At 37.7% G+C, this 21,783-nt stretch overlaps 1 protein-coding gene across 8 annotated transcripts in view; it reads right to left on the bottom strand.

Moving 5' to 3' along the window:
• Positions 1 to 1,271: 1,271 nt before the first annotated feature.
• Nadk2 (NAD kinase 2, mitochondrial) overlaps positions 1,272 to 21,783 on the bottom strand; it is a 38,390-nt gene continuing 17,878 nt past the window's right edge. The window contains exons 5-13 of one of the 8 annotated variants that reach the window (XM_027401305.2): positions 19,741 to 19,824; positions 18,221 to 18,357; positions 12,440 to 12,518; positions 9,621 to 9,686; positions 8,284 to 8,379; positions 7,207 to 7,310; positions 7,025 to 7,078; positions 4,739 to 4,862; positions 1,272 to 3,284 (exon numbers count right to left, since the gene is read on the bottom strand). In XM_027401305.2, the coding sequence (XP_027257106.1) occupies positions 3,146 to 3,284; positions 4,739 to 4,862; positions 7,025 to 7,078; positions 7,207 to 7,310; positions 8,284 to 8,379; positions 9,621 to 9,686; positions 12,440 to 12,518; positions 18,221 to 18,357; positions 19,741 to 19,824 (883 nt within the window). In that variant the 3' untranslated portion in view covers positions 1,272 to 3,145. The remainder of the gene's footprint in view (positions 3,285 to 4,738; positions 4,863 to 7,024; positions 7,079 to 7,206; positions 7,311 to 8,283; positions 8,380 to 9,620; positions 9,687 to 12,439; positions 12,519 to 18,220; positions 18,358 to 19,740; positions 19,825 to 21,783) is intronic. The other 7 variants (XM_035440609.1, XM_027401306.2, XM_035440611.1 and 4 more) reach the window with 7 other exon arrangements.

Here is a 21,783-nt window from a genome sequence, read left to right as displayed (position 1 = left end):
GTGTGAGTACATGTGGAGGCCAGAAGACCTCATGGACCTGGAGTTATCAGCTCTTATGAACTACCTGATGTGGGTGCTGAGAACCAAACTTGGGTCCTCATCAAGAACAGGGTGTGCTTTTTCTTTAGCTCCCTACCTAATCATTGATTTTCTTTAAAATAACTTGGAGTGCACCTTCCTTAATGTACAAAATAGCCTCTCACTGACTTATGCCTGCTAATCCCTCATAAATATAAAGCATTTGAAAACATAATTGAAATGTTATTGGAGGGTTCACTGTTTAAGACAAGGTCTTACTACATAGCCCAAGCAAGACTTTTAACTCACAATCTTAGCCCCACCTCCCAAGGGCTGGGATTACAGTTCAGCAATGTATTTACTCTTACCCCTCCCCCACGATTATTATTTCACATAGTGGTTATCCATGGGATATTTTTAGTACCCTTAAGCATATGGATAGAGATATATGCACACTGCAGAAAGAGCTCCTGGTGACAGAAATTCTAATGTATTATTCTCATAGCTTAGCACTACATCTCCTTAAATACTTTTTCTCACTGTTCGAGAGAATATGTGAACATGCATGTGTGGGGGTGCCACAGGAGGATGTCAGGTGGTCTGATCTATCATTCTTTACCTTACTCTTGTCAGACAGTCACTGAACCTGGACCTAGACTAGCAGCCTACAAGCTCCAGCAATTCTTTCTCTACCACAACAACTGCTCCCCTCCTGCCAGGCTCGATGTGGGCCAAGTGCGACCGACCACAGCCAGCTTTTTTGGTGGCTTCTGGGGATCTGAGCTCAGGTCTTCCTGTTTGTGCAGCAAGGGCCTTAAGTGTTGAGCCATCTCCTTAGTCCCTGTATCCTTAACTTTTTATTTGATATTTTCAGCTCAAGTGAACATTTTATAATTATTTGGGTTATCTTACTTACAAAAGTAAGTAATTATTTGGGTTATCTTACTTACAAAAAAAAAATGAAATTGTTTTGTATATCAAAGCTATCCATTCCAGAATGTAGAAACTTTGGGACATAAAAAATATTAAACTAAATTATATGAAAAATACATTTTTGAACTAAGCATTTTACCCTCTGAATGAACAAATTATCATTCTGCCGAGTAATGGAAATGAACCAGGTGAGACTACAGGACATAGAAGACATGGCTGTGGGGATAGACTTGAAACATGGTATTCAGGGAAAACTTGGTTTACTTAGTGATCTCATAAGAATTCCTAAATTCTTATTTAGGAAATAAGAAACAAAGTAATAAAGAACAGACAATGGTTTAATTTTATTTGCATACAGTGGTCATTAAAGGTTAACCCATTAAGAAGACAGTTCTGATACTCCAACATCCTTTGCCATTCATCTATTACAAATAAACCCTTCCTGCAACAGAGCAGAAGTTAGACTGCAAACGTAGTCAGTAATTTTAATACTTTTCCAAATGTAGCTTATGAACAATTCACACAGCTAGTTACTAGCTAGTAGTACATATTAATAGATCTGTGGTAAATCATGGACAACCAGACTCCTGGATACAGTAATGGCAGAAGTGGCATTTTCCCCCCCTCACAAAGTATTTTAAGCCTTTGGGGGGAATTTATATAGTGTGGAATTTAACTTCCATATAAAGTGGTATCTTAAATATATCATGTTTTTTAAAAAAATTAAACTAGAAATTAGACTTGGCTCAGCAAAAACACTAGCATATTTCCTCCTGCAGATACTCTGAAGGAACACATTCTGGATAAACAACAAAACCTAGACAGACCTAGCTTGCCTTGCATGTTGACATTCATGTTTTAGTTGTTAAGAGCAGCATGTTGAGTTTGGCAAAGCTAAGAGCATTTGAACTGATCATGCATCCTAGCTCTCAGCACTGACTTTTGAGCTCACTAGGCTCAAGTCCCATCAACAGTCTATTTCAGTGTCTATCCAACACTTCATTATATGACATGCCATGATAGGCACAGAATGCATCTTCAATAAATACTTTGTCAATGAAAACCAATTTCACCAACAAGTGAAAATGACTCTACTGAGTAAGTAAGTGGCATGAGAATACCATTTCATTATTTAGCAATGGGAACGTTTTGTGAAAACTAGTTACTTTTAAGATCAAGAATTAAATGAAAATAGTTTCCTTCAAAAATAAAGTGGTTTTTACACTGGGGTGGGGGGGGGAAGCTCTGGTGTTTTTATCCTACAGAGCTACTGTTTAAAATTTGGAATACGGAAAATACTATAGTAAGGCAATTTCAAAACTATGTCCAATTCTCTTACTGACGATTCTAAAACGAAAGGAAGGTTTGAATGTTTTGCCAAACTCCTAACAAAACATATCCATTGGTTATCTTTCTAATTCTTGAGTTCATACTAGAGATTCAAAGACAGGAAAGGGGATATTGGACTCAAGTTATTAAGTTTGTATGACCAACAATTTGTACAGAAAAATTAATACATTTACAAAGCATCATTTGTCCCAACAGATGTACTTTATCTAGCATTGTTGACACTAATCAAAAGAAGTCAGAATTCATCTACAAATAATTTTAAAAATGATTCAATTTTTTTCAATCAATAATGATTTTATCATTATTTCCTAGAATTAGAAAATTCTTAGCATATATAAAAGCACATTTACCAACTTCAGTTAGGTCTACATCATGATTTATCAAAATTCTCCATCATCAAAATTTTTAAAAAATCTTTCCCTTAGGTACTATAAAAATAATGCACTAATGACACAAAGCCAACTCCACAAAGTTAGGAAAAAGAAAAAAAAAATAAAACCAAAACACTTATAAAACAGTTAAATTTGAAATCCTAAATACTTAACCCTTTATTTAACCTGCCTCTCTAAAGAATATCAATATTCTTGGTTACCAACTGTAAATACTATAGAAACTTCACCAATGTAATTCTAATCCATTTAGTCCATCATTTCTCACAAGGTCAACAGTTTTTGTCTATCACAATGGAACAGAACAGGACATGGATCCCACTTTGTCACCTTTGACTCTAGTGGTAGCCAGTCTGAGCAAGGACCAAAATAAGGTAGGTTTATGGCTGGTCATCTGTATCTGCAGAAAAAAAAATATGTTTCTAGTAATCAAATGTGTCATCTGAGGAAATCCTTCACTGTTCTAGAATCACAGTTCGAAGCTCATCTTCTTTATTGATCATCATTGAAGCAATTGCTCCATCGTTAAATTCAAAAGAAGTTCCTCCATCCACAACCATGCAGGCATCCCAACATCGAGAACGGACACAAACTCTAAGGGCAAAGAGATGTCTCATTAAATATAAAACATTAAATATCTTAACACTAAATGAACTCTGTTTTTTGTTGGCATAACCAATAGCTTATTTGGCCTTGATTTTAAGAATTTAGTTGCTCTCTGATTTGACAATCAGTGACTGGCAACAATATGGGTGTATTATCAACATCTCAAGTTTAAAATTCAAGGTAGAACCATTTGCTTCAGTATTTATCAGTGGGAAAAAAAAGACGTGGTGTGGTTGCTAGGTTACTTTCATGTAGAAACCGGCTTCGGTTCCTACACTTTCATGTAACTTCTAAGTTATTTCCAATACAAGGATTTTAAGTGCTGAACAAGAGTGCATTCTCATGTAAAATTTTACTTAAGGATTATATAATGTAAGAGTGGAAGAGACAACTCACTAATGTACAGTTCACGAACATAGCATCAATTCCTTCTCCCAGTAGCAGCTGCCTGCCTCTTCTCAAGTGTACCTACTGTCTATCACTGTAGGGAACTGTCCGTTCTTGAACTTCATACCAGCCATGCTAGTTTGGGGATGTTTTCATTCCTCAAATGAATAAGATGTTTATTAAATATGCCTTTGAGAAAGATCAAACATCTTCAGCTTCTTATTTTCTTAAAGCAGTGGGCTGCTTTTTATTGATTTGCTAGAATTTTTCTAAGTAGACTGAGTAGCCCTTAACCAAAATGCTTAGAAACAGAAATGTTTTATTAAGATTTCCACATTTTTAGTATTTACATGTGTGCATGCATGCATGTGTGCGTGCATGTGTGTAAGAGGTATCTGGGGATGAAACCCAAATCTAAACAAAATTCACATTTCACCTACACTGTACATCTAGTGTACATACATCCTCAAGTAACTTAATACAACACACTTTCCAGTGCACTTGCATTGTGATTACAATCACGGAAGTAAAGCTCCGAATCCCATTTGTGGCACAGTGTCTATGCTCACAAAGTTTTGGCTACTGGAGCAGTGACTTCACTGCTTCACACCGTTCTTAAATACCTTGAGATAGACCAGATATCTTTTGCAAATATCTTTCTCTGTACCTTGCTGTTTTGTTTCCTTAATGGAATATTCTTTGGAGTTCTTAATCCTGGTTTAGAGCAATTTATCAACCTTTTGTTGTTCAAGTGTATTTCATGGTATGTTTACAGTGTCTTTTCCAATCACATATGTCATGAAGCCTTCTATTTATATTAGTTAACATTCAAACATAAGACATTAAGATGTAAGAAATACACACAAACGAGTTTGATTTGTAAATATAAATTAAATCTCAATTGAATAAAGCAAAGGCTAAGATGTTTCCTTTTAGGTGGTCTCCATGTCTCAAAAAGAAAATGATGATTTTGTTGTTTATTTCTGTGGGTTTTGTTTTGTTTTTCCTTTATTAAATATTTTACTGGGATGAAAGAAGTGACCAAGGATGCTTACTTTGATGAGAAACAACGTTGACGGCTGCTTGAGAAAACTCTGTTTGCTATTGGCTCTCGAATACTGAAAAGTATTTTTGGTTCTTCGGGACTGTAGAGCAATGATTCATTATATTCATTTGTTACTATAAGGGAAAAAATCAGCAGATTTAATAAAGGATAGGCACATCCGAGAAGCACGTGAACAACACACTGCTTCCAATTTCAAGCATGTGTTCAAAGGCTATTTGAAAGCGTTATCTCTTGGGAACTCATATTACATACTCTACCATAAAAAGCCTTAGAAATAAATGACTATTAGGTTCAATTATTAACCCACAGAAGAATTCATCACCTACAACAGAAGAAACAGGTATAACTGGGGCAGGGAGAGAAACAAATACTACAAACCTAGGAATTAAGCAGTAAGACAAACTCAAAACTGAAACATGAGTTGTCAGGTTTCCTTAAGTATCACATCAGAGTTAATAAGAAGAGGAAAATGCAGTCTCAGCCAATGAAAGGTGGTTAAGTTTTCTCCAGTGAGGCTAAACATCTCAAGATATTTGAAGAAACACTTAGACCCATTTTGTATCTAACAAAGAAGTGCCTGAGGCATGGCAAGCAAAACATAAATTAGTTAAAGACTAATACAGGCCAGGCACGGCACTGCATGTCTACAGCCCAGCTACTTGTGGGAGGTGGGGAGCAGGAGGATGGCTTAAGCCCAAGAGTAATTTGAGGCCAGCTTTTGCACCCAGATTTTTATCTCTTCAAAGAAAACAAGAAAAGAGGACAATTATACAAGAAGTTAAAAGTGAAAGTTTAGCCAAGTACCACATTAAAAAAAAAAAAAAAAACAGACTATCTGATAATAGGCCTTATTTGTGGAACTACTGCTAGAATTTTATATGCGTGTGCTATGTTCTTTAACTTGCAATGAGGTTATATCTCAATAAACCCATCATGATTTGAAAATACATCAAGTTGAAAACTTACTTAGTGCTCATAGCCTCCTGAACATCACCACAGCACAGAACACCAGAGGGGCTGTGTCCTGTTTACCTTGTGTCTGACCAGGTCACTACAGTCCCCTGCCATGCACAGGACCCCCGGAGTTACTTCATAGCAACATAAGTCTGGGAACTACTAAAAGTGTCATCTTTTAAAAATCCTTATTAAGGTTGAAAAACTACACTTGGTTCTTTAAAAAAACAAAATAATCATCTAACCACAAAAAGTAAAATAGGAAATGTGCCAGCTGTGAGAGAAACTTCACGTGTGGTTCTAGGAATCCACTGACCTTCTAGTTTAATAAATGTTCTAAAAGCTGTGAAAGAGACATCAAGCATGGTTCTAGGAATGTCTGTGACTCCGATGTCCAATAACCTTTTAGTTTCTGTAGACAACACAATCTTCAAAGGAGTGTTCACTCAGTAAAGCCTTTCCACATTTTAATGTCTATCCCTGTGTTGTGGGTGCAACTTCAATAGAAATTATAAATTTCAGCTAAATTATGTTGACTGTATTGAGGTTTGCATTTGATATAATGTTAGTATATATTTGTACAGATGGCACAAACAAGGTGATTATTTGACTCACATATGCACTTCTGAGTGCAACTCAGAAGACTCTGAATATCTACCACCATGTATCTTTACTTAGTTCTCATAAAAATTATGTAACTAGAAATTACAAGTGCCAATCTCCCTTTCCTTGATACCAATTTAGTGCTACTGCTAACTGCCAAGCTATGATTAAAATCCTTTAAGTCTCAAATTGAAAATGAGTAAAATCTATTAGATAGTGCTAATACTTTGAGAAGCAAGACCATGACTATGGAAAAACCTACTGGGACAGTATGACTTTAGATATGCATTTCCTTATTTACAGCACACAATTCTTCTATCACCCAGGATATAGCTACAGTTATAATATCTTTATATATGGGCTGTGTTTCATGGTGAACGCAAATGACAGTATAAAACTCCAGCTTCAGGACAGGCAAGACAGTTCACAGGTGAAGATGGCTGCCATCAAACCTGATGACTTGAGTTCAAATCCCTGGGATTCATTTGTTGAAAAGACCCAATACCTGTAAGCTGTGCTCTGGCCTCCACAAGCACCAGCCATGCATGGGTGCACACACACACACTAAATACATAAATAGTAATTTAAATTTTTTTCTTGAAAGCCCTCCTTTAACTTCATTTAACGAGACAGTATTGTAACATCTAATTAAGTGGATGCACATAATACTGTTCTTTCTCAAAGCTGACAGAAATAAAGAAATAAAGGTGGTACCAACCTTTTTCTACCAACTCTTTGTTCAATGGAAGAGTCAGATTTCCTTGTCGTCTTGCTATTGACAAAGGAAAGGTGGAAACATCTTCAGTTACTATTGTACATCACAGAATAGCAAACACATAGCATGGACATTACATCGTACACAATAATTCCATAATACAGAATAGCTGTTTCGGTACTCACCAATATTTAAAACATCTTCAACAGCCTGAGCGGCAACCCTGTTGATATTGAATGACCTAGAAAAGAAGAAGCACAGAATCCTTGCTTCCATCCTAAAAAAGACACTAAAAATGAGAAATGTGTGATTTACCATATCAAAACCTTCAAAATGTCCAAACTAGTTGGGTACCATCAGCCTGTTAGACCAGTGATATATGACTGGTGCTATGGCAGCACTAAGGGAAGCACTGGTGAAGGACAAAGGGGATCCATCCACTGTGCCCATGAAAGAAACCTAGTTAATGATGGCTTCCTTCAGAGAATGGCATCTGAAGGCTGGATGCTTTAACCAGTGGATGGGAAATGGAGGGTGTTCAGAAATTCAAAGCAGGGAGAAGATGCATTGAACAAAAACAAAAGGCTCAAGAAGAACAAGGTGTGTGCTGGGAATTACAAGCAGTTTGTGGTGTCTCCAGAGGCTGATGGGTAAGGTAAGGGTTTGACAGGGTTAAAGAAAAGTAAGATGGCCATGGCCACATTTTACCAGGGTGTTCCTGTCAGACTAAGCAGTGCCAGCCAAAGTGTTAAAGCCAAAAACAGACATTCTCTACTCCCATTCAGAAATACCACTTTGCACTTTACAATGACCACTCTGTTGGGAGTATTTAGGTGACAACCAGGAGAAAAAGAGGTCAGGCACAAAGAATATCTACCAAAAAAGATGGGGCTCAGACCAAAGGAGCAGCAGCCGAAGTTGAAATAGTTGGCAAAGATTTGGAAATTGCAAAACACAGGATTTTGAGACCGGTTTGTGGGGAGGGGAGAGTGAAGGACGGCAAGAAAGAAAGAGTGAGATTTTAAAAGGCAATGTTTTTCCTCTAGTAATGGAGTCTGAGAAAACAGTAACAGAGGCAAACATTGCATGTAACACAGAAGGGAAAAAACCCGAAGACAGTAAGACCAGGTTTGAATGTACTGAACAACAGTGTGACGTCCCTGCAAATTAGAGGACTCAGGTACATCTATATAAGACAGAAAGTCAATTTTGTAGCTTAAAATAGTTCCACACCTTGACAGGCAACATCCAAGTTAACTCACCAGGCCTTTGATCCTGTTCCAGTACACAAATTGAGCCCTGAACTCTTCTGCTTTTCCCATGGGCCATCATCAACTGAAATTTCATAGTACGAAGCCCTATGAAATGAAAATAGGAAACTGTGTTTGCTGAACTGTGTTAGGACCCCAGGGAAAAATAACGGTCTTCAAAATTCCTAAAATCTAAGTAAATCAGTTTGACCAAGACATCGGACTTAGTAGGCACATACATCACTGGGCTAATTCCAGTACTGATTAAGAAAAAAAATTAGAAGGAAAAAACATTCGCTTATCTGCATGCCTTTCTGAGCTAGATGCCCCTTTCCTAGCAATACCTTAATGTTTCAGACAAGGGCTCATACATTTCTAACAGTGCTGCTTCTGCTCTTCGGGACCCAACACACACAGTGCTTCCTTAGTATTCAAGCAATTTCATCTTTAGGTGGGTGTCATTCTTGGCACCTAGTTCCTGACATAACACCATCTACATCTAATTCTTTGTGGTAACAGTAGCTGCTAAACTCTTATTTAAACTATGTTCTAGTGTATCATTTCAAATGGTAGTGGGTTAACATATAAAACAGTAAAGAAAATCCTCAATTTGTATCAGCAGACAAAATTAAAAATAATATCAAAGTATAATTTCTTGAACAATTAATGTTTTAAAATATTCCATAAATATAAAATGGGTTTTTTGACAGCAGCACACATGACACTATCTTTAAATACTGAGTGAACGACAGAAAGAACTTCTAAAATATGTAAAAAGTCTACTGTGTAAATGCTATCTTAAAACAATAGGTGTCACTCACAAACATTACACTGTTTCTTCAGCAAATTAAGAAGTTAAACTCTTAATAAAATATGGATTTTCAAAGTAAGTTATTAAACACATTTGCAAACACTAACACACTAGTAATTTCTCATTCTTATTCAACAACTTCTCCAGGCTCCTAATATGAGGTTTGCGTGATATAACTTCTTATTGTTGCTTTCATTACTGTTCTTTACAAAGGACAACAGCACCTAATAGTCACCTTTAATCTATTTCATGGGTCAGTTATTTCTTCCTTAAAAAGCACATGAGAAGCCTACTATTGAGACAACCCAGCAAATCCCCAGCAATGTCTGCTACGGTGCTAGAACGAAGCCGAAACAAGAGTGAAGAAGGGTGGAGAGGAGCAGAAGAGAACATGAGAAGATTATACCCAGGTGAGAAATGCTGAGCCCAAAATGATGAGCAAATTTAGTGCCATTCTACATGCAGGTTTATTGGGATTAGTTAATTCACAGGATTTTTGTTTGGGGGAAATTATTTTTAAGGCAGCAATAAAACTCACAGTCCCTTTAGATTGGGTATACTTCTTCTTAAATTGTCCACTGCTACAGCCCAACAATAAGGCATTCTAGGTTAGAACAGACAGAAAAGAAAAACACGGACTTTTAAAATGTTCTTCAATCTAAGAACATTGAAAGTGAGGCAGGAAAAACATTGCTGCACTTCATATTTCCCAAGCAAAGCCTGTAAGGTTCTGGAGCAAGCATCAACCCCTATCTGGGATGGAGAATAATGGGCTCAAATGACAGTTTTGTTCTAAATAATTACATGACCTATGCAACTTATCTGACCCTTCTGAATTTCACTATTCTTGCTGTAACTATAGCTTCCTTCCTCAGGGGATGCTATCAGAGCATGAAGTAATAGAACACAATATACACAGCTTGACAGATAGCAGACACTTCATGTGATCATGTGCATTTTGCCTAAGGGTCTAGTCACAGTTTTTAAAAATAAGCCCTAAAGCCTCTATAATAGTTACACTGTGTTCAACAGCCTCAAAGTGGAACTACTGCTTGCTTATCTTACTAAAGATCTAAGGAGAGACATCAAAGAACAAAATAGCAGCAGCAGGCATTGCCCTGTGAGACTTCACTGACTCCCAATCTGCCTCCTGGTCACAATTTCCCTCCTCTTGTACATTATCTCTTCAGTAAATACAAAGTATCCAGCCATAAAGGTAGCAGCTCCTTCGGCTAGAGGCACCTTCTCTATAAAACATTAAAGTAAAGCTACAGATGGTTTCCCATAGGAAACACAGACAATCAAACCTTTTCAACTTAATGGATGCTCTCTGTGCCTTTCTCATCCTTTCCTCCTCTTCTATACATCAAAACCTATGATCATCTCCATACTGTGTGAAGTCTTACAGGTAGCATGAGATAAAACCTATGGACACATACCTCATATGGTTTCCTATGTTAAGATAAATACATTTTACACTTAAGTTATTAATCTTCTGTAAATATTTTATTTCTTAAAAGACTACTCTAAAATTTTTAAAACTTACATTTTTACCAACCTTTTTCATACACATCTTTGTATCCCTAGTGATACATGGTATGTAATAGGCACAAAAATATCCTTACTGAATAGATATTATATTCAACAAAATAACAATAATTCAAAAGGATTATTCAAATAATTCTGCCTCATTAGTCACCATTTTAAAGTCAATTGTTTTGATAATATAAAGCTATTTACTTAGTATTAGCTGCAATGAGGATATTCAGTTTTAGTTATGACGAATCTCTCATCATAAATTTCTTATGGAAGGACATAACTTGCAATAAAGAAAATTAACAATCATCCATACATTACAACTAGGAATTCAATGATACAGCACTCACAGGGTCACATGATTGTGGTAGCATGTAGGCAGGACATGAACTCACCTGCAGTCTCTCTCTGTGCCTCATCTATACAATCACACAATGGGAACCAAGCACAACGTACCACAGTGAAACTGACATTACTTTCTGGTGGTCATTTCACAGACAGTATCCACATGTTTCCAAGAGTGGAAGAAAATGCTGGCATTTCAAAGCTGTCATATTTAGGTATCACATTTTTACATTAAATTATTTTTTGCTAACAATGGTGATATCTGTGTGTGTGCTCACATGTGAGCATGCACATTTGTGGAAATTAAACCTGGAGACTTACACATGCTGGAAAAATACTCTGCACTAAGATGTGTCTCCAGCTCTTAATAAAGACATTAACCTTGAAATGTCAATATAATTGCCCTAGGGTTACATTAAACACGGAACAATTACGTAGCATGATCAAAAAATGCCTTATCAGAAGCTTATGCAGCAAACATTATGAAGAAATAAAATAAAGGGTGTCCTGCAACCAACTGGCCCAGACAGGTCAAAAGCATTAGTACCACAAATGACAAAAATGAGCAGTTGTTATTAATTTTATAAGCAGAAAGCCACAATAACAAAATGTAGTGTATGATTCGTAATTGGATCCTGTGCTAAAAGAAGAAATAAGCAAATCAGCTTTAAAAGCACTAATAAGTAAAGACATTTTTCCTCCACTTGTGCATGTATGTGTGTTTATGGGTGTTGAGAGAGAAGGGGAGAAAAATATATGTGTTGTAAGGGAGAAATGTATATGTGAGAGTGTCTGAGAGAAAAAGTATATGTATGTGAGTCTGTGTAAGAGAGATGTGTGTGACAGAGACGTGTATGTGTGAGAAAGTGTGTATGTGTGAGGAACATGTGAGAGCTACATATGTGAGACATGTATATGAGAGTATGTATGTATGTGAGAAAGGGGAGAGAAAATGTGTATGAATGTGTATGTGTGTGTAAGGTTTTCCCTATGTTGTGAAGGGGTAGGGGGGAGGCAGGAGGGAGATAGGTTTTCACTATGCTGCCCAAGCAGGGCCTTAAGCTCCAAGGCTTTAAAAAGACTGTTAGAGGCCTCCTGAGCAGCTGGGGTACAGCAATGTGCTACTACACTCAGTTTTAGACGGGAAGTGTGGATACAGACTACCTAAGAAATGTGTCACCTGCAAATGCACGCCTAGGACCTCACTCTCCTCCCGAGCACTTAGAAAAGAACGGCAGGCAGTGCAGTAAGGACTCTGAGGAACTGCCCAATGTGAAGTTTCCCAAGCTTTTCCTCATACAATGTTCTATGTCCTCGTATCAGCATGTATGAGGGCTTTGGAAGTAATTTTATTAAATAATTGATTCCTCCTACTTATATTATTACTCCTATATACCAGCCTGTAGAAATTAAATAAAAATACCAGAAATGCTTAAACAGTGAATTCCACATTTGCGATCACAAGCTTCTAGGTACCTGGATGACAGGCTCTCCCCGATGAAGACCTCATTGAGGGCTCGCACTGGCAAAAGTTGAGGTCCCGATGTCTCAGATCCTGCAGTAGAAGGTGAGAGATCCAAGACAGTTCCTTGAATTTCAGAACTTTTAAAATACAACAAGTTCGTCAAACTCCAGAGTTTAGAAACATCGCATTCTTTAATAACACAGAAGCATCTTAAATTGGTCATAAAATAAAGTCTAAAGTCACCTAACCTATACCAACAAATCTGACCTGTCTCTCTAACTGTAATCCTTGAAGTAACTTTTTAAGTATTATAATATTAACTGAATTTTACCTGGTCAGCATTAGAGGAGGAATTGACTGAAGCACCATTTTGGATTTAGGGCACAAGTTACCTGCATGGCTCATATTGGAAACCAACCTAGATAGATCTAGTAATGTCACAGCTACACCTACAAAGTTTCACTAACATGATTATAGGAACATGAACCAAACAAGGACAATAACAAAAACATTCCAGGGTGGATAAGGACAAGCCCACAAAGCCCCAGCCCTATACAAAGAACTACAGGCAACTAAGGAATGCTGAGAGCAAACAAATAGTCTCTGTCAAGGAAAAGAACAGCAACGGGTTATCCACTACCAAATGGTCTTCCTTGAAAACACACATGTGAGTAACATTACACAATTATACTTAGGAATGTACATGTGTGTATACATATACATATATGATGTAACTAACAGCCATTAATGAAAAATGAAGCCATGCATTTGAAAGAGAACAAGGAGGGGTATATGTGAGGGGTTGGAGGAAAGAAAGGGAAGGGAAAATGTTCTAATCTCAATTTTAAGACTGAAAGGAAACAGCACTTTTTTTCATCAGAAAAAAATCTCAAAAATATTTTTAAGGATGACAATCAGAAAAACATTAGCACATCTGTAAAAATCCTCATCTTTTGTTTAATCTGCACCATTTAAGTAAGTGTTCTCCATCAGTACACTATTGTTGGGAAATTAAACTTGATCTTGTCACCATTAAAGAACTCCCTTCACTTTCTATTGCTGATCAATTTTCAGGTGGAAATGCCAACCCCAGCCCCACATCAGCAGCAGCACTACTCAAGTCAAGCATCTCCCATGGGTAAGCACCATGGGAAAAGTTCACTTTTCCCTTCCTTTCACACTTTCTCCTAAGTCAACACTTACTTAGTCCATCCCAGTTATAGCAGCAGCCTCCAGTCTCTAGCTACCTGACACGCAGTGTTCACACCCTTCACATGGTCCATTACCTCAAACCAGGGGTGGATTACATTCCAACGAAGGCAACATAAATGTTCTGATCATGCACCTACCTCTGAAAAAAGTAAGTCATAAAAGACACTGTGCTCAGCCAGGCGTTGGTGGCGCACGCCTTTAATCCCAGCACTCAGGAGGCAGAGGCAGGCGCATCTCTGTGAGTTCGAGGCCAGCCTGGTCTCCAGAGCGAGTGCCAGGATAGGCTCCAAAGCTACACAGAGAAACCCTGTCTCAAAAAAACAAAAAAGACACTGTGTTCCTCTGTCTTGCTATGTATGCCTGTCTGTCTCTGTCTCCTGTCTGTCACTCTCTCTCTCTCTCCCCCTCTCTCTCTTTCTCTCTCTCTTTCCTCTTACTACTCACTCACTCACTCTAGAAATGAAGCCTCCTTTCTGTTAACCAACACATGGGAACCAGCAAGTGAACTCTCTAGGCCCAGGAAGGTCTTCAAATATTGTTATTCAGCTTGACAGCTTGATTGTCACCTCCTGAAGAACCCTAAACTAGAACTAACAGTTAAGATGTTTCTGGATTCCGAGCTTCACAACCTGTGAGCTTATAAATATGTATGCCTGCAATGCTAAAGATTGGAGTAATGCATTACATAGACTAGAGAACTAACTCACATTAGACACAGAATACACACTGTCGCCAATGTGATCTCTGACTTCTAACCTCATTACATACATCTTCATACATGCTTATTATGTCAAATACAGTATTTTTCTCATTCCTCCTGAATTTTAACCTCCTAAAGGGACTGAACTATTCTTTCAGCTGTAAAGGGTTCCCATTACAGTACCACGAGTTCTTTGAATAGTTGATATTTGCCTGCTTTGTCAGCTCGACAGAAAGAATTTGACACACTGAGGACTGAGAATGCAGGGACACACACAACTATACCTGGTCAAAGAGCTATATTCAAGTGCTGTGTTTAACTACACTTTATTGCATTCAAAGCCATAATTCAGTTTATTTTGATATTATCCCAATTTGGTTCAAGGCAATCTCATATTGGACAGTTAGACAAATATACAATGTTAAAAACTTATTGTTTAGATTATTTTTCCTTAAATAAATGAATTATTAGTAGAATTTTTAGATCTTCATCCCCATGGATTCCTCACAAATACAGCAGATGTTTAGCAAATATTATTAATAAACATGAACTCTTGCCACCATGTACTTTTATATAGAGTGAACTTTCTACCTCTGTTTCTATTTTTCTCTCCATACCATGTTTGGGTTTTTTTTGGGGGGGGGAGGGGGTATTCTGTTTTGTTTTGGAGACAGGGTTTCTCTTTTATATAGCTCTGGTTCTTCTAGGATTCACTTTCTAGACCACAATGGCCTCAAACTCAGACTCAGAGAGATCCAACTGCCTCTGCTCCCACATGTTGAGATTAAAAGACATATGCTACTACACTCGGCTGCTACATCACATCTTTAAATATCTGTACTTGTTGGATTTCATTTCAAATTTTTTTGTCAAGTAGAGAAGCAGATAAAATTTCTTTAATCATATGCTTTTTTTTTTTTTTTTTTTTTTTTTGGTTTTTCGAGACAGGGTTTCTCTGTGTAGTTTTGGAGCCTATCCTGGCACTCGCTCTGGAGACCAGGCTGGCCTCGAACTCACAGAAATCTGCCTGCCTCTGCCTCCCGAGTGCTGGTATTAAAGGCATGTGCCACCAACGCCCAGCCATATGCTTTTATTTTTCAAGCTAAATGACTACCAACTCTTAAGCAGTTAAAACTACACTTATAATTTGACTCTATATAAATATATTAAATATTTATATAACCATACATTATATATAAAGATATATAGTATATAAGGATACAAAAATATAAACTGAGTATCAGTTAATTTTCTATTCAACCCAATCAATTACAAAGTCACAATTGACACAAATACACAACTGTTAAAACTAGTAGCAGAGATGGCTATCCTGTGCAATCCTCTCACGTCACCTTATTACCAGCCTAGTTCCAGGTCCACCACACTAGGTACAGCCCTCTAACTGCAAGGCGGTCAGAAGCAATGAGAAGCAAGGACTAGCTTCTACAGCTTCCTTAAGATCCTCCATGTTCTCTGGATTCTTCCCACAAAAATGCAAGAGATCAAGTGGAAAACACAAAGGCCTTGAAATATAGTAGAAGCTCTTAGAATATGGGAGAATCCTGGGCTGCCTGATCACTCCTTGTACAGTGAGAAGAACTAGAAATGATATATATGCTACATAAAGCCATGACAGATCTGATGCTATTTATCAAACTAATTCATGTCCCCAAATGAATATAATTGGCCTTGCAAATAATTATTAACTGATATATTTAAAACTTAAAAAGAAAAACAAATCAACCCACCTTCCCCTTTGAAGATACACTGTGTGTGTGTGTGTGTGTGTGTGTGTGTGTGTGTGTGTGTGTGTGTGTAATTTGTAACAAGAAACCTAGGCAAGGACAAGTCACACTACATAAGGCAAAAATGTTCAAAGTTGCATCATTTAAGTTTGAAAATGTAAAGGTGTTTTCACTAGTCTTGCTCTGAACTAAAAAGCTAAATCACTATTTATATTTATAATATCAAACCTATGCAATTTTTCTAGGCAGTGTTTCCTGCTAACAAAGAGGACGTAAGTTGGACATCAAACACACACCTTGAAATGGCTCTCAATTTTCTTAGAAATACATCTATTAAAAATAAATTCTACGAAAAACCCCTCTAAAATAGTCCCTTGACATAGTAAACACCATGCTGTCAATCCTAACAGTGACAGTTATATAATTATAGTGGTATCAGGGCCCGATGCTGCTACTGACAAACCTGAAACTATCCTGATTCCATATCCTTTATACACAGAGCTATATCAGCGCTCCCTCCACTCCTGGAAATCTCACTCAGTCTTCTGACACACATTGGGTTTGGGGATTTACTATGGCTACTTACAATAAAGACTTTTGAGTTCTTTCAATTCAGATTATTGCCTAAAATTCTGAGACTTTTTTTTTTTTTATTTCTTTACTTCAGCAAACGTTTTTGTTGCTTCCCCAGCCCTGACATTTTTCAGATGTTCATCCAAGATACTGAACCCCAACTTAGTGTGAACAACTCGTTTCTAGGTATGATCTCTGTATGACTTTTTACATCTCTCAGAAGATATAGCTATTGATGAAAAGAAGTGATCACCATCTTTTGAAGATACTGATGTTTTTCATGGTGTGGTGTGCTTCCAAGTGTGTACACAGCTCCGGTGTACATGCAGGTGCAAGTGCACACGCGTGCCCGTGAATGAGCACGTAGAGGCCCCATGTTTGACAGTTCAGTGTCTCCCTTGGTCTCTCTCCACTTCACTGATTGAGGTGAGATCTCAGAGCTGGCTTACTAGCCCAGAGAGTTGATAGTAAGCTTGCTCTAGGAACCCTGCCTCTACTCTGGGTGCTGGAGTCAGAGTGGGTGTCACATGGTTCTAGGAATCCAAATGCCATTCCTCACACTTGAACAAAAGTGCTTCATCCACTGGGCCATCTCCCCAGGCCAGGAGAAGCTTATTTTAGTGAAGGATAAAATGAAATCTCTAGCTATGTCAATTACATCTTATTTAATAATTACTAAAGAGTTTTAAAACTGGTAATAGGAATTCATGTGCACATAATTCTTCAAAAGAATTATAAAAGCAAATGATTTTTTTTAAAGGGAAAGAGAATCTTTCCAACATGCCATGAACTCAGACCTTAGAGACATGCTAGAAAAACAAAGCAACACTGGGACCCAGCAGAAAGGGGATATAGTGGTAGGGGTTAACATTCTGAGGTTTACCCAGAAATTTTTCAAGGAGAAGAATCTTTTTATAACAGTCTGCGAATATTTCTTTTGTGATTTTTTTGCACCATGTAGGTTTCAGAGTTACTGGAAGTAATAAGAAAACATGACAAAATAAAAATCCATAAATTGGAGCAAAGATGAATATTCACTTTAACCCTCATACAGAACAGTTGTAAATTTCCATCTGCCAGGATTCTCCTTCATCAACCTGAAACAGAAATCTCAAAGCTGGATGCAAAATCTTCCAACAAAGAAAGGTTTCAATCAACAACTACACTAAATACAGTCAAATACACGAAGAGTGAGAGTTAAGTACACTCATAACTACAGAAACACATACTTATGAGATCTCCCACAGATCAGCTCATTTGCTCTCTCCTGCTTTCTTTTGATTTGTCAATGGTCTTTCCCTAAGTATCAACTGTTCTGCTGGGCATTAAATAATTTATCCCTAATCAACCAGTTTTCAAACCTGTCCTAGAGACAGTTCATCTTGAAACATGTTTTGCTTCTTTAGATTCTAATTATAAGAACAACATCAAAAATTTAAGCCAGCAAAAAGTATTTTTTAAGAGTTACTAGTGGCACTAAAAGCAAATTAAAATGTAAATTATTGTTTCAAAGCCTTAGAAGTTACATAGCGCCCGCCCAAAGGTATGTACAGGTCACCTACTTTCATCATCAGCTCTTTCGATGTTGAAGGCTCTGCTGTGCTGATTCAAACTCAGCTGCTGTTCGTGAAGGTCCACAGGAGTGGGGTTTATGCCAGTCCCTTCCAGATATAACCTGATTCGCTGTCTCCACAGCCACCTGAACATGAAGAAAGGGAAGTTACAATAAATACACTGAAGTATGGGTTAGACATTACAATAACCTCAGCAAATTGAAAATGTATATGAAAATGTATATGAAAGCTATATAGGCTGAGCTTAGTGGCATATATATGTCTTTAATACCAGCACAGGGAGAGATAGAAGCAGACAGAACTCTGAGTTCCAGACCAACCTAGTCTACAAGGCTAGCTCCAGGACAGCCAGATCTATATAATGAGACCCAGCCAAAAGTGGGGGAGGGAGCTAATTATCCCATGAGTAACTTCAGAACAAATTTCTGAAGCCCACAGGTCCCCATTGAAAGGTTTATATGGATGTTTACTTCTCTTTTCAGTTGCTGGTCATGTCTAAGAAGCTTATCTAAAACCTACAAGGTAATCTGAATTAAAATCTTAATAATAAACCATTAAAACCATAAGAGGTGGACATATGCGTATGTTTGCTCAGCAAAGTCTATCACAGAAGGCAAACAGTACCCAGCTAAGGAGAATGTATTAGATGAATGTACCCTAAAACTTCAAAATGGTGATTTATTTTGTTGTTGCTTTGGTTTTGTTGTTGTTGTTTTTCGAGACAGAGTTTCTCTGTGTAGCCCTGGCTGTCCTGGAACTTGGCTCTGTAGACCAGGGTGGCCTTGAACTCACAGAGATCCACCTGCCTCTGACTCCTGGGCGCCGGGATTAAAGATGGGCGCCACCACTGCCCGGCAATGGTGATTAAACACTTTAGGAAAAGAGATTAAGAAATGACAAATGTAAGCTACCTACTACTCCTAAAGACATAAACGATAACTCAGTAAAAGTGGGTGCTGAGAATTCAAAATGTGGTTCCCGTGCTTTCACAACACTCCCACCCACTGATCACCTCTCCAGCTCAGAGAAATATGTTTTTAAAAATCCCATCACACTGCTGAAAAAATGTATATAGAAAAGACAAAGATACTAGGAAGTACAGCCAGGATGATTAAACCCATAAACATCCATTCATTACCAGTTAAAAGTACAAATATAAAACGGAATCTTCAATTTTACCAAACAGCTTTAACTATCTTTCTACCAAATGCTAAGAACATGTATTAATAATAAGACTAAAAAACGGAGAGACAACCTCACTCTGGCTGAAGGAGTAAAATCATCATTTTGTAAATTTATAGGCCAAGGAACACTTGTCACACTTTCTCTACTTTGTTCTACTGGACAGGAGAAGGTAGGAGAGCTCTGTGACTGACTCCTTGCATTTTCTACGGCTACTTTCGTAGCGATCAGTGAAGTGCCCTGGTTTGTCTGCCTCTCCTCCTTTTGAACAGCATTAATAGCACATATTTACTAAAGAACCAAACAAGAGAATTAGAACTTCCTACCTGAACTCACCACGAGAGAACTTCTGCAAGGCTTCAGGGAAGGAATGTGTGTATCGAACAGGCAGACATAAATGACCTTCAGACCTGGGATGTCACGGGATGTTCAGGTGGTACAAAGGGTGGAGGAAAATGGGTAGAGGAGAAAAAAATTCAGAGCATCACTCACTAAACTACAAAAATCAGAGAAAAATTTTTCTAAATTTCAATCCTACACTTCATTTCTGTCACAAATTGTCTGTACGTTCAATAACAACAACAACAAAAAAACTAAACAAATCATAGTCCACAACCAGCTTTAATAAAACAGAATTATACCTATATCTCCACACTGATAAAACTAAAAATAATAGCAAAATTCAGCTACTAATCACCTTGTCAACTTACCTCTAAATTACTTAACTATTAATATCACATAAGTCACTTTAGGATTGTTTCCTTATTGCTAAAGTTGTGATGAACACCAACCATCCAAGGTTATTCTAAAGATCAAATTGTGAAATGTGTGAAATCAAAATGTGAAAACATTTTGAACCACTTAAGCAAAAGAATTGAGAAAGCTTATCCCAGTGTAACCTTTCAATAATCTCAAAAATTATTAAAGATGAACTTCAGGGAATTCACAGATTAATGTGGAAGACAAATGACAATGAGTACTCACAAAGCTGGAGAGGTGGCTCTGTGGTTAAGAGTATGTCCTGCTCTTGCAGAGGACCAGAATTCAGTCCCCAGCACCATGCCACATGGCTCACAACCATCTGTAATTCTAGTTCCAGGGGACCTGATAACTTTTCTGATTCTGATGGCTGTGAACTCACATGACTACATCCCACACAGACACACATACACATGTGCATAGTCAAAAACACAATAAAATCTATAAAACAAAAAAAAACTGAAAATGACAAAATGGTAAGATTCCTTTTAAGTTGCTACAGGACAAGATGTGACTCCTAATGATATTCAGAAATTTTCACTATCAAAATTCCAAAGTGCTCTAGTCTTGAAGGATTGGATGAGTAGACCTTGCAAAAAGTCTTGCAAAAAAAATTATAAAATATAAATTAATGGTCAAAAAAAGAAGTTTTTGCAAAGTACAGTTATGCAATTTATCTACAGAGGTCAATAGCAGAACTTCATTTTTTTAACTTTTTGTTATTGGGGGTTGTTTTGGTTGGGGAGTATGCTTTTCTTGTTTGTTTTGTTTTTGAGACAGAGTATCGCAGACTGCTTACCAAGTCTGGGTGCTGAGGTTGTAAACCTGGGCCACTAGAACAATATCTGTCCTCCAGGCTTTTAAAATGTTTATATCCACTAATTTACATGACATTTACTATATAAAAGGTAACACAGTCATTTGACAGAAAGCAACTCCTTACGTCAAGTACAAGTCTAAACTACTGTTCACAGAAAGCCACACTCTCTTGTGAGGTCACAGACGAAGACTTCAGCTTGGGCCCCAGGTATTATCTGAAGGCCTGACTCGGGCTATTAGTTCCATTTCCCAGATTGTAGTGGCAGCTACAAGCAGGAGGTCTCCATTCCTCTGATGGGAGCCTTTCCTCACAGGGTAACTATACTCATCTCACTATTGTGGTAGCTGAACAGTTCAAGAACAATCCAACACAGAAGCTGCAATATATCACTTAGAACACAGCTTAGAATTTTCAATGTCACACCATTTCACTGGCCACTATGGCCACCCTGACTGAACATAGAGAGCAAGATGGAAGCCACAGAGGGGAGGAAACATTAGGATAGTAATGAGACTGAATAATATGGCTTCCCAAGGCTAACTGTTTACCAGGCTCAGCAGAGTGAGTGTGGACAACAGAAGAGAACAACTGAATGCTATTTTTAATTCAGATTGAGTCCATGTGAATGAGCCATCATTATGCCGATATTCCAGCCCAAATGAAATCCTTAAATGCCTGCAGCCCTAGATGACCTTTGACCTCATGACAAGGTACTGATACAGCTCTCCCTTTTCTCTATTTTCTATTTGCCTCCATAGGCAAATCTACGGCCTCAAAATCTGACACACTT

Source organism: Cricetulus griseus, chromosome 2, assembly GCF_003668045.3.
Source record: "Cricetulus griseus strain 17A/GY chromosome 2, alternate assembly CriGri-PICRH-1.0, whole genome shotgun sequence".
NCBI lineage: Eukaryota > Metazoa > Chordata > Mammalia > Rodentia > Cricetidae > Cricetulus > Cricetulus griseus.
Note: the sequence above shows the minus strand (reverse complement) of the source record. Positions and strands in the feature narration are given on the sequence as shown.